This window comes from Oreochromis niloticus, linkage group LG22 (assembly GCF_001858045.2).
Source record: "Oreochromis niloticus isolate F11D_XX linkage group LG22, O_niloticus_UMD_NMBU, whole genome shotgun sequence".
NCBI lineage: Eukaryota > Metazoa > Chordata > Actinopteri > Cichliformes > Cichlidae > Oreochromis > Oreochromis niloticus.
Window position 1 is genome coordinate 23,006,734 of NC_031985.2, and position 13,470 is coordinate 23,020,203.

The 13,470-nt window shown below is 41.0% G+C and overlaps 1 protein-coding gene across 1 annotated transcript in view; it reads left to right on the forward strand.

Annotated features, from left to right (window-relative positions):
* gabbr2 (gamma-aminobutyric acid (GABA) B receptor, 2) overlaps positions 1-13,120 on the forward strand; it is a 177,445-nt gene extending 164,325 nt beyond the window's left edge. Inside the window, exons 15-19 of the mRNA XM_003444038.5 lie at positions 447-671; positions 901-1,083; positions 1,463-1,592; positions 6,442-6,559; positions 9,347-13,120. Coding sequence (XP_003444086.1) covers positions 447-671; positions 901-1,083; positions 1,463-1,592; positions 6,442-6,559; positions 9,347-9,512 — 822 coding nt within the window. The 3' untranslated portion in view covers positions 9,513-13,120. The remainder of the gene's footprint in view (positions 1-446; positions 672-900; positions 1,084-1,462; positions 1,593-6,441; positions 6,560-9,346) is intronic.
* The last annotated feature ends 350 nt before the right edge of the window (positions 13,121-13,470 follow it).

The window sequence follows — 13,470 nt, forward strand, 5'->3', positions numbered from 1 at the left end:
CAGGCAGGCCATCTTACACAGCTCACTGTGAATTATTCAGCAGTCTGCTGCTGCTGCAACAAACAATTCACTCGCACATAAAATTTTCCAGACGTGAAACTAACTGCTGTCTCTTTAGATTACATCTCAGCCCTTTACCACGTCATCATATAATGAAGTTTATTTTTGTCTGCTTTCAGCTAACTGAAATTAAACGTCTTCACAACCCCCACTCCATTAGTGTTTAGCATGAACTATCAGAAATACATTAAGAATGGATCATTCTTCTGAAAGACTCAAGACAGAAATTTAAACAAGCAGGAGGAAAATGAGAGCTGCTTAAATATCACTGACGGAGAAAGACGAGTCCAGACTTTCTATAACTAAAGTTTTTCATTTGTTCTGAGATCTTTGTGTGATCTTCTCTTAAACATAACTCATATTCTTCCTTTTCTCTTCTCCTACAGCTGTTTGGGTGCTTTCTGGCATGGGAGACCAGGAACGTGAGCATTCCCGCTCTGAACGATAGCAAATATATCGGAATGAGCGTGTACAACGTCGGCATCATGTGCATCATTGGCGCCGCGGTGTCTTTTCTGACCAGGGACCAGCCCAATGTCCAGTTCTGCATTGTAGCGCTGGTGATCATCTTTTGTAGCACCATCACGCTCTGTCTAGTCTTTGTTCCCAAGGTCAGTTGTTCCCAGAGAGGGTGTGTGTGTGTGTGTGTGTGTGTGTGTGTGTGAGGGTGGCTGAAAGACTCTGCAATGACATAAACCAGAGCTTTTAATTATCACTCAGCTAAGTCCTGAAAGCTGAAAACGCAGCGTAAACAGTTATGTGTTGATTTTTTTTTTGCACTCCTGCAATTTTAGAGTGCGAGAGTGCAGCTGTGACTAATGCCCATAACTCCACTTTCAGCTAATTACGATGAGAACAAACCCAGACGCAGCCACCCAGAACCGCAGATTAAAGTTCACCCAGAATCAGAAGAAAGAAGACTCCAAGACCTCCACCTCAGTCACCAGCGTCAACCAAGCCAACACTTCTCGACTGGACGGCCTTCAGACTGATAACCACCGCCTCCGTATGAGGATAACAGAGGTCAGCCAGTTACAGCTTCTTTGTTTTCATCTTTTAACCATTCATCACCTTTCAGACAGGACAGCGATGCAGTGGGCACAAAGAGTAAATGTTCTGTTACACTGACACAGAGTGCCATTTAAAAAAGATTTCTTTGAAGATTTCTTCAGCATTTTGGCGAAGTAGCATTTGCAGCAGTCAGTCACACCCAAACAAACCTTAATTTAGGTTCATTTTTGGCTGATAACCTCACATTGTGTAAGCTAGGCTGTCTGTGGATAATTAATGAAACCTTGATGTGAAACAATAGTTAAGTGATGGGGTGAGAATGTACTTACTTTAAGTGATCAACTGTAATACTCAATGAACTAACAGAAGATCTGTTTTTCTGGATAAAAAGTTGGACAAAGAGCTGGAGGAAGTGACCATGCAGCTGCAGGACACGCCGGAGAAAACGCCCTACATTAAACAGAACCATTATTCGGATGCCAATAACATTCTCAGCATACGCAACTTTACAGATGGCAAAGGTGAGATACTCGCTGCATGCTTTCATTTAGCCCTGGTCAACAACTGCCATACTGTTTTTATAGCTCTGTTTTTATATCTGTCTGACAGCATTTAAGGCACATAGGAAATATTCCATATTAGTGAAATATTATTTCACCTACAGAACCATCTGTAGCAGGGGTGTCAAACCTAAAGCCAAGCAGCCAGAATCGTCCCTGATCCAGCCCACTGGACTTTTTGGGAAAGTGTGAATGGGGGCATGTGTTTTTTTTTTAAATTTTACAGCTTCTCCTACCAACAATGACCTTGCACACAGCCATTCATACTACAGTAATGAGCTTTTGCTACTATTAACTGTAGAAATATTTGTTTGTTTTTTACTATGTGTGCACAGTAAAATGAACGAATAAATAAATGAATAAATAGGGCGTTTTATAAGAATTTACAAAAAATCTCTGCTTTATGATTACAGGACCGTTTGAGCAATGAGTTACCAAAATGTTTTCTCTAATTTTACACTTTTTTTTTTTTTACATTTTAAGTCCAGAGAGTTATGCTGATAGATTTCTTTGATTTACTACAGCAGCGTTTTTTTATCATGTAGAAAAACGGAGGTGCGCTGAGATGAAAGTGCACCACTTTTTCATATATTGAGAAATCTCAGAGATTGAATGTGCAGTTAAACGACTTTTCAATGACAGAAAGTGGAGTTTGAGCGGTCCGGCCTATTTAGCATCAACGTAGGCTCTATGCAACCGATGATGTGAAATGAGTTTGACATCCCTGATCTGTAAGTTACTTTACGTGGCCATGCCTCTTTACACAGCGGTGCCACTATAGTGCATGAAATAGTTAGTTATTAAAAAAATGAACATTAATCATGAAGCAGGAAATTAAGCTATAGAGATCAAAACTGCTTTTGTGTTTTTTCTGTTGTCATTTCACTTTAATATTACAATTCGTATGTTGTGATCGTGCACTGTGCTGGTATGTCATCATATTGTGGTTCTGTCGATGCTTGCTTTGGATCTCTTTTGTTCTGTTTCACGTTACTGAGTGTAATTTACATTTCAGTGGTTTGTATCACAATTTCAGGACTATCATAAAATCCTGAACTGGCTTCAGTTTCAAAGTAATCCTCACATACGTTATCTAATACTAATTCTTTGCCACCGTTACGGTGCATTTCCATATTGAGTGGTTTTAGTAAAGGATTTTAATTCTGCTTTCAGAGCAGCTGGATGAAGGAATATCTTTCTTTTTTTTCCCATTGCTGGAGCACCTGTCAGCAGGAGGGACACAGGAGCATCTGTGACGTCTGTAATGAGTCATGAGATTAGCTACAGCACCTCAGTACACGTATGCTCCACTGCTGTTTGTCAAATTTAGCACATATTGTAGTCACACGTCATTCTCGCCTCACTTTCAAACCCTGGTGTACACTTGGTTTTATACCTAATTATTTCTTGTTTGGGGCGTAGTTTAGTGTCTGTGAAACAAAGTCGAGAACCAGATAAGGGTAAAGAAAAGTTTGGGAGCAGGTGAGGTGAGTCATCAGCGGGCGAGACTAGTTTATGGAAACACGAAGAGCAAATCCTAATTTGCTGAAATATAAAGATGCATGTCCTATCAGTTTTTTCCAGCAGAGAGAGCTTCTGGCGTTTTACCCTCCAAACTTCTGCCTCTGCTGTTTAAACCGATGCATGTATGGCAGACATTATGAAGTCTGCTGCCTCAAATTGAATCAGCGAATCGTTACAGCCCAGCAGCGTCGCTTTGCATTAGGCACCATTTTAAGAGTCGCAGAGTGACGCTGATGTACAGCAGCCGGATCCAGCGTGTCTGCTGCACACGCCAGCACAAAGCTGCTCTCAGGGGTGTCTAATGGATCTGTCTGAGCTCGGGAAGGTAAAAGAGCACAACAGCTGCGCTCATTCTGCCAATTGGGAGCAGAGCGTGTTGGAATTGTTTGAGAAGTTCCTCATCTGTGAAAGTTCAGTTACGCAGTGAACTGATGGCTGTTAATGAGCACATTCACACAGAAATGTGTGTAATGCTTCTTTTTGTGTGTTTTAGCGTATTCTCTGCCCCCTGCCTTTTGTGTTTGTGCTAAAATAAGTCTACACCCTCCTGTCTGAAACCAAATATAGTTTGGCTTTAAAATTACTTTAGGTTATTTACTGATATTATGTGACGGTGCCGAGGATACAAGGATAGATTTTATATAGATATGTGATTGTGGCTGTTGAATATGGAGCTGTTAGGCAGGAGAAAAAGAAGATCACAGAGGAGATTCATGGATGTATTTAAGGAGGATGTTATGGATGGCTTTGGCTATAGCAATTTTATTTATGTAGCACATTTCTTTGAAAACAGCAAACTACAACAAAACAAAGAAAATCAACATTTATTAAGTGTCAGCCTGGGTCAAAAAAAGTTTTGATTCTGTTTTTGAAAGTGTGCAGAGATGTAGCTTGTTTCAAAGATGGGGTGAGATGGAGGCAAATGGCCTGCTGTGGTGATCCCTAAAGGGAGCACCTAGGAGAAAAACACTAGTGGTGGCAGAGATGAAGCAGGTGGAGACCTGGACAAGGATCTCTATGGTGGAAATGGGGTGGAGGTGGGTCACACACATGAGAGCCTGAGAGGCAGAATGATAGAAGAGCACTGAGACTGAACAACAGCCAGGACAGAGGCTGATTGGTTCACAGAAAGTTGCCCAAAAAATGATTGGGCCAGTGTGATGATGACAGAGTTAAGTTTGACAGTGATGTAAGGAATAGAGTAGCAGCTTGAACACCCAGGAATTCAGGCAGATGAGTGAATACAGTGTGAATCTTCCTTACTGAGCTTATTTTAGCATGCCTGGTTTCAAAGGTCAAATCAATGGATCCCACACTGTAGTTCAATTCATTAAAAATGCCTCATTTTACCTGTTGTTTTACACTTGCTGAGGAAAAAAAATCTGTCGAAAGTGGAGGCAGCAGCTGGCAGCTGACATCAGGTTCAGTGTAATGAAGTAAAATTCAGATTGTGTGGGCTCATAAAACTGAGTCTATTTTAAGACACAGCCTTTTCTAGTGCTTCCTTGCTTATATCGTCAAAGGAGCCCAATAAATTAGATATGTCAAAGAAGATGTAGGTTATTAGCAATGATTTATTTAAAACCTTTCAAAAAAATTAAAAGATGATCAAAGTATATATGAAAAAACAGTTTTCTCTAAATGAGAAAATATTTTTATGTTTGGGCTACAACGTATCAGCTGCTGGGTTGCTGAGATTCTCTCTTATGGAGACAATAAGAAAGAGCGAGCGCGCATAAGGTGCTGCTCACAAATGTCAGCCTGACACACATTCTGGCAATAAAATCACAGGTCGTTAAGCTTCCTTTAAAGATCACCGGCACATAAACTTCTCCCAGCTTCATTCTACTTATGCTTGACGGTCATCATCATCATCACCACCACTGGCTTCTAACTGTAGTCATCAGTATTCATAAGAGAGCTGGTCTAAATGTATTGGGGGCTGTGAATGAGTGGCTGTTATAAGGGGAGAATGCTGTGTCAACAGCGATTACGCTCACTCACAAAGGGTGAGACGCGACACTCCACCTCTCCCTCGCTCTAGCTGTCTTCATGAATATGTAGAAGCACATGGCGATGCTGAAGAACACCAGGAGATGACAGTTAAGGTGCGGTTTTCTGACAGGTTGACAGCCATGGCCTGATTTTAGCCTGATAAGTTAAATGCTATTATGTACAGATTAACAGCACTGAAAGAAAGACAAAATCTTTTATTCTTTACAGTGTTTTTGTTTTGTTTTTTTATTTGTGGAGCATTTGCTCATTTTCAGGCTTAAATGCCATTAAATTATTTTTTTCAATGAAACATTTTGTTGCCCTATGATAGGACGGTACGCAAGAAGTACTTGCCTGCTTTTCACCTCACAAGATCAATATATTCCCGTTTGAATCATTTCTGCCCAGATTTAAACCATTAGATATAGATTTTCTTTCTCTTCCAGTCCCGTTTAAGAAAGAAGACGGCTCATGTGGTGCTGCTTAATGCAGCTGGAGTGTTTTTCTCCCTGTTGTAAAGAGATAGCCTTAGATTACTGGCACTCACGAACAGTAATGTTTTGGTGGCTGTGTGTTTGGTGGTGGAGCACTTAAGCCTCAGTCCTCAGGGCCAGCGGTTTGAATCCTGGCATCTTCAGCTGGTGACTCAGTGCACTTGTTCTGTTGTGATATCACCCAGTCCCCACTTCTGAAATGAATCTGGTCCAAGTGTTAGTGTCCACTTTCAAAGTTTGAGCAAAACAGGTTTGTTTTTTGCATTTCTGTCCAAAACATAGTCTGACTTGTATAATTTGTCTAGCATGCAGATAGTTGAGCGAGACATTTTTGACTAGTAACAGTTGGGCAAATTAAATGTTATTATTATTATTATATATTTTTATTTTATTATTATTTGCAGCCAGAGGCCATTTTCACCTGCTCCTTTTGAACTAATCTTTAATGCTAGTCTGCACATCATGCAAAATGGTCTCTTCATACTGAATGTTGATGTCAACACACTTGGTTTAACTTCTTAGTGTGAATGCAGCATATGCAGTGAGCATGCACATCTGAGCTGACATGATCCTTCACAGACTAACTTTGCTAGGTGTGTGTTGACATACCACACAGCTGATTTATTTGCATTTGTTGCTATTTTTTGCACGGTTGGAAAGCCCAGTGTCAGGACTGAAGGGCAATGCCGTATTTGAAATCCTGGTCATTTTCAACTTACAGCAACTGAGTGACAAAATATGACAGTCCAGGTGACAGCCTGCAATTTTCTTTATTGTCTACACATGTTTTCATGCAGATGGAGAGAAGTCGATACTGAAGAACCACCTAGAGCAGAAACCACAGGCGCAGTGGGGCTCCATGGATCCTTCCAGAATAAACAGAGGTCCTCTCGAGGATATCAACTCACCAGAACAGTGAGATCTCCCATTTCCTTAGCCCCTCTACCCCTGTGTCTCTCCCCCTTTTTCCCTCTGTCTTGTCAGCTTTCTCATCAGACGACACGTCACATGTAGCACAACCACCAGCAGCTCTCAGGCGGTTGCTCTGGCAACAGAGCCTTGTGAAAGCATGGACTGGCCCTCTACTTTTCTCTCCCACGCAACGCACATACCATCAACCACCAACATGCATATCACCTCACAGAGTGCGAGTGTATTCTCCAAGTACGCTGAACGTCCTGCAGCTTACTTACAGCCAGAGACACAAAAACACACATGTACATTTTGCATGCACATACATGCAGGTAATTGATTTGTTTTCTCAACTTGTAAAGGAAGATGAACTCTCAAAACATTCAAATGCAGATCTGCATTCCCTTATTATTCATAAGGCAGCAAAGCTGAGGGATGTCAGCTTCATCAATGGGGAGGGGGGGACACTTCATGCATCATTGAGAAGTTTCCCTCCCACACACGTTTAACCAGAACCAGGAGAAGAATGCAGGATGTTAAGGGATGGATGGATGAAGAAAGCGGAGACAAGAGGCGAGGAGGATACAATGCAGAGGAGAGGGCAGTTACACAGAGAAGATGTTTAAAGAGAAAAAATATGTTTAGATAGGAAAGAAAGGCAGAGATAAGAAGGAGGGGAGAAAGAAGAAGGTAGAGACTCGCAGAGGCTTATGTAACCACTGATTTACAGCTCGCATTGGAAGCAGCTCTGAAAATAGACAGGGAGGAGAACAGAAGTAAAGGAACACTTGGAGCTGTTCCCATGCCACATGAATGTTTGATCACATGGAGGGAAGAGAGATGAAGGGAGAGAAAGAGAAGAGAAAGAAGAGACAAATATAAATAAGTTACAAAAGAGTTATGAATAGAGAGAGATCGAGCTGTATAAATATTTTGTGGCATGAAAAATGCAGGCGTGTGTTATTGTGAAGTGTAGCACCCGTGTCCTATATGATATTCCAAAAAATATCCCGAAATTCCTTCATGAGCTGTTGTTTTCATCACATAAAGTAGAACGGGTCAGAATAACTGAATAGGCCTGAGGACCATTAATATTTAAGTTTTCCTAATTAAGACATTTTACTACGTTTAATGCAGAACAAGCTTGAATCTCATTAGCCCCTCTTAATTTTTTACATAACCAAATGCCGGTTATGTAACTTTCTTGAAAATGGCTGGCAGTGGCAACGGCTCTGGCGAGGTAGGGTGCAAACTGTCACACCAGGCGGAAGCATGAAATGTTCTTTTTCGTCAGACGATCCCAGAAGCTACGGTGGAAGGAGGAACGGTGGATTAGGGGCTTAGTAAGGAGAAGAAGCTGGAGAGGAGGATGCTAAAGAATACACAGAAAACAATTAAAGAAATTGCTGAAGGCTTGTGGGAAGCTGTGCAATGCCAGATGCCAGTCTTTTATGATCCATCTTTTCTGTTCGCTGTGTTCAGTTTCTCACTGTAACTTGATATGTGTGAAAGTGTGTAGTGAACATTTTAATAGTAAACCGAGCAAGACCACTGCATATGCCACTTCCAGACTGTGACAAAATTGTTGTATTGACAGCAACATCCAGCTCATATGGCTATATTGCTAAAACACAGCATTTTATTGAAGCCTTTCCAGGATCAGATCTGTCTGAAAGAGCTCCATCGCTAAAATTAATGAAAAATAAGATGCCTACTACTTAGTGAGGAATTCAATTCTGTCACTAGCTTTATGGCTAATATGTTAATTAATTTGTGGGGGAAAAAACTCCTGCGGGTGGTGCTTATGACCTGAGATGAACTGAATTTAGCTCTGCATATCCCATATGATGCTCAGATAAATCATGCAAGAGGAATCACTAAAAGCAGATGAAGTGCACTGTCCAGGGCACAGCTGCGAACGCACATTTGAACTTACAAAGACACTAATTTGCAAATGACAAATACTGACTCGGAACTCTGGCAGAGGGTCAGCAAGAGTAAAAATGGGGTAAATTTCATTATTGGAAGCAAAATGATCCAGCCCTGGTTAGATTTGTACAACAAAGCGATCCAACGTGATAGACAGACACATTGGTCCTCATTTATTAATATCTGTTCTTATCCCGCGCAGAAAACGGCTTACGCAAAATTAGCATCAGACTTATGAAACGTATGTTCTCACCACTGTCAGTAAATCAGAATCATTCTGAACCAACAGACTGCAATCTGCATACAATCTGAGTATCGTCTACATACTGCTACACCCTGATATTTCTATATATGGAAATACAGAAAAGACGAGAAATTGGTGACGACATTGCAAGACGTTGCCAGAGAGAACCCTGCACTTCTGAGGCAAGAAAGAAACAGAAAGTCTGACTAAAGGAACTGAAACAGCTGTGTACAAAGAAAAGGCACAGCTCTACAAAGAGTTTCCATGAGATTCCAAATAGCATTTCCCCAGAGACACTCACTGTGACTCATGTGGGGGAAAAAAAGCTTGGGCATCAAAGTTGACATGAAAAAAGGCAAACAGATTACAAGAAAAAGAAGAAAGCAGGTGGAGGACAAGGAGCGTGCGATCTGTCAGCCCGAAATGACAAATTCAAGTCAGTGAAAAAAAAAATCCAGATTCTTCAGCATCCATGGGATATGCAAAGAAATTATATTGTAAGTAATGCAGGAAAAGAAAGAGCAGACTGCTGACGTAATCAGATGTACACTATAGCATAATTCTTCAGTAAATGTGCTGTAATCGCTGACATTGTTCCTTTCCTTCTCTATCTGCAGCATACAGCGTCGACTGTCTTTGCAGCTGCCCATCCTCCATCATGCCTACTTACCTTCCATAGGAGGGGTAGATGCTAGCTGCACCAGCCCTAATGGCAGCCCTGGTTCAAGCCCAAGGCACAGACACATGCCCCCCTCCTACCGGGTAATGGTCTCTGGCCTGTGAGCTTCATTCACTCCCCCACCTGGCTCTTTGCAGAGGAGACATATGTGATTCTTTTTTTCTACAGCAAATAGACTGATATCATCAGCGTACGTGCGTATTTTGTCTCGGATCAAGGAGGACAGGGAGAGAAGGGGGGGAGGGGGTTCACTCTTCATACCTCTTCACCTTGGTCTTCTTGTAAACTGATATCCTCAGTCAGGATGGGGTATGAGGAGACAGAGTGAGCACTGAATGACCCTTAAAAACTCCTTTAATTAACATCCCCTTGTCCATTTGCCCCTCCCCCCCTGCCTAGGCATATACACATATGCACAGTCAAACACAGATAGGCTATATACAAATACACACACATGCACAAATATAGCGACACCCCAATAGCTGTGGTGGACCAACCCTAATGACGTGTAGCCTTATCTGCTTCAGAGGGGATTATCTGTTTCTGTTCCTAATCTGTTGTACGTATGTGCTCGCAGCAACACGTGAGTTTGTCATCTAACTTGAGTATTTCACTGCTTCAGTGACTGGATAATGGTTTGGAGATGTGGAATCTGCAAAATCCGACAAAAGGAAATCATCAAATTTACTGCTCGTCCCTTTCCCAATCTTGTCCAGACATGTAAATATCATCATTTTTAACATTGATGTACTGTAAGCTTTGTATATGCTGTGAATGGACAATTAAGTTGGTTCTAAGCGAGGTAGGCATGACAATTTCAGATGAAAAGCTTATAAAACATGGCATCCTACAAATTAGACATATGTATGAGAGATATAGATTTTTTGTGTAACTGTTAATCAATTAGCTTGTGGGCAGCAAAGTAAGAAACATCAAAGTCTGAGTCACCAAATATCAAAATGCACCAGTGCCCATTTTTTGAAATTTAAGCAACTTGGTTCTTTTTTTTATTTATATTTTGTTTTTTCCACTTTGCTTATCTGTACCGCTGTTTTTTGTTTTTATCAGAGATTTCACATCAGACTTTGCATAAGCCTTCATATTTTACAGTCTGCTCAATATGTCTTCAGAAAGCATGTTATACAGAATATCAGTGCTATGCCTTTTAAAAAAGTCTGAAAGGCTGCGTATGTTAGAAAATAGAACGCCATGAGAGTGTTCCACAGATGTCTTTTATGTGTGTTAATACGCCAAGAAGTGCACACACAAAGACACGCTCATATGAGAGCGCCTCATGAGATCAGGTGCTTTTCAGACACTGCTTTAGTGACGGGCCTGGTCTTATTGATCCCCACAGATTGGTCTCCGTAGACTGTTAAGATGTCCATCCGATCTAGCCCTTACAGCTAACCGGCACAGTTTAGGGCGATGGGGGAGTCAATGGCACAAAAAAAGGCACAAGACTCTGAAATGAATAAAAAGCTGCTTTGTCAGAAGAGATCAAACTCGAGAAGCGATGGTGGAAAGGATGTAGGTCTTCCGGTTCCACAGCTAGTCTGGATTAAGCGGGTTGACCTGAATTTCCATGAGTGGTGGTAAAGACAGTAAACACAAGGGAGTCTCAAGTAATAAGCCCCTACCGACTGTAGCTTACAGTTCCAAAACGGTGATGCCACCACTGCTGGGCACGGTGATACAGCACAGACACAGGGCTTTCTTCACAGATAATATCGAGTGTCATGAAAACCCACTTCACGCTTAGCAACAGTGAACATACCTCAGTTGCTATGGAAATGTAACGTTCAGTGCCGCTGAACCGCATTGAGCACAACGGTCATCGACAGTTTTTTGTAAAACTTTCCTCATGCAGGAGAAAAGCAAGCAATGACTCCGAACAAACAAAGGACTTTTTTATTGAGCGTGAGAAGGTTTGTTCTCAGCATATTGTTTCACCATTGGTGTCTTGGTTTTTAGTTTTTAAGGCGTTTGTTGAGCGCTGTGCCTGTTGTCTTATATTGTAGCCTGCAGGACCCACAGTACATACACAGTGTGGTAAATGCGCTGACCCACAACATTGGCCGCACATCTGTAAAGTGTACAACGTGTCATAGATTAATTTCAATTCCATGCCTCGGTGAACGGGACAGTTTGGGAGTACTTGGCAAATACTCCACTTCAGCCGGAGTGGATCTCTCCTGCGACCGAGTTGGAGCAAGAGACAAGCAAGCAGGGATCCGCCTGCTATGGGGACATATCACGGTGACTCCCCCCTGTGAGAGCTCCTCCCCTTCCAGCCCCTGCTTAGTACAGGAGCGGGGAAAACCCTGAGCACAGATACCCAAGGAGTCACAGCTTCTCCTGCACCTTTGCCAACCAGAGAATCACGATCACTTGACAAGTGAGTGAAAGACATTGTCAGAGGGTTGGTTCTTCCTTCAGGAGATAAAACAAACCAACCGCACATTTTATATATTACATTAAATGTGATTGTGTACAATTTGCTGATACCCTGATGATGGTGTCCATGTATGGAATATTTGGTATTTGGCTTTCTCAAGACGGCATGAAATAAAATGTATAATTCACAGAGTTACCTCTGTTTTTGCAACTGTTGTGACAAATCCACTCTGTAGTTTCATCCTCTCACCTGCGATTTGGTTTTACGTGTATTTGCTCATGGATTTAGGTTCTCTTAACCTGTTTGATCAGCTCACACACGTCAATGCCAAGATTCTCAGTGGGTAAACTCGACATCATCATATCGAATATGCTACTGGTTTAGCAACAATTCACTGAGGGCAATAAAGTGAAAGTAGTAGCAAACGATCGATCTTAATAAACCACTCCTGGCATTTACCAAATTATCAAATTACTTTTTTTTTTTTTAGTCCATTCAAAAATACCAAATGCAGATCATCAGTTGTTGTTATATATTTTGTAAGGTGCCCTGATTTTTATTCTTTTATGAACCATTTCAATTCTTTTGAACATGAATGAAAAACTGTTCAGCAGATGCAATCGTGGAAGGTCAAGGGCTCATAAATTCCTGTAATGAATAACGTCATGCTGATGGTTTGTATTTGCCACAGGTCTTTTAAGTTTGACGATCAAAGTGACATGTACGTATATATATTATATCGTTGTATGTGTCATCATCAGGGTTTCTGGAGAACACAAAACATACATGTCCAAAAATATAGTAATATGACAAATATATTAAGTGGAACAACACAGAGGTCCATACTGTTACTGTTTTGTCGGTTTGATATGTGGTATCACATGGCATTAAGTTCAATTAAGAGTTTAAAATGATAAACAAAACCTATGTTAAATGCAACATGTTCAAGAGGGGCAATAAATTGTTTTCTTATTACAGAAAGAATAGAGAACTATATATATGTATATGTAAAGATCTTTACGTACATTTTCATTTTTACATAGGAAAATGTTTCACAAAATGCCACAAGGATACTTGGAAGTCATTTTTTTAATTTACAGTATCTGTAACTATGTTATGTACAGATGAGGTCTAGATATGAAGAAGTTGTATAAAATAAGTATCACACTTGGAACACCTGAACATTTTTGGAGCCATTAGTTGTTATGGGGGGGGACTTTGGAGAAAAAAAACATTCTTCTTTTGTTGTCTGAATGTTATGGACAGCCTTTACTTTTCACATCATCATTAAATAAAGTGAGACCGAAAATCATGTATTGGTTGTTTTTTATCTTTGTGCATGTCTTGGATGTGGTACAATTACAGTTTTATGGCACAATTTTGATTTAAAAGCAGATCAGTGGTGAAATCAGTTTGTGCTTTTAGAATTGCTAGAGATCCAAAATAATGGACTCTTCACCTCAGAGTCAAACTTGTGTATTTCTCCACTTGACCGTAGTGGTATTTATTCATTTAGCTTGAAGGTATCAGCTACAGAAATGTCTGATACCACTCAGACAGCCAGCAATTTAAGGAGAACATGTGGCTAAACATGTCACTCCTGGTCTGATTGGGGAGGGGACCAGAGAAAACTACAGAGTCCGACATTGTTTTGGCAAAGTTAC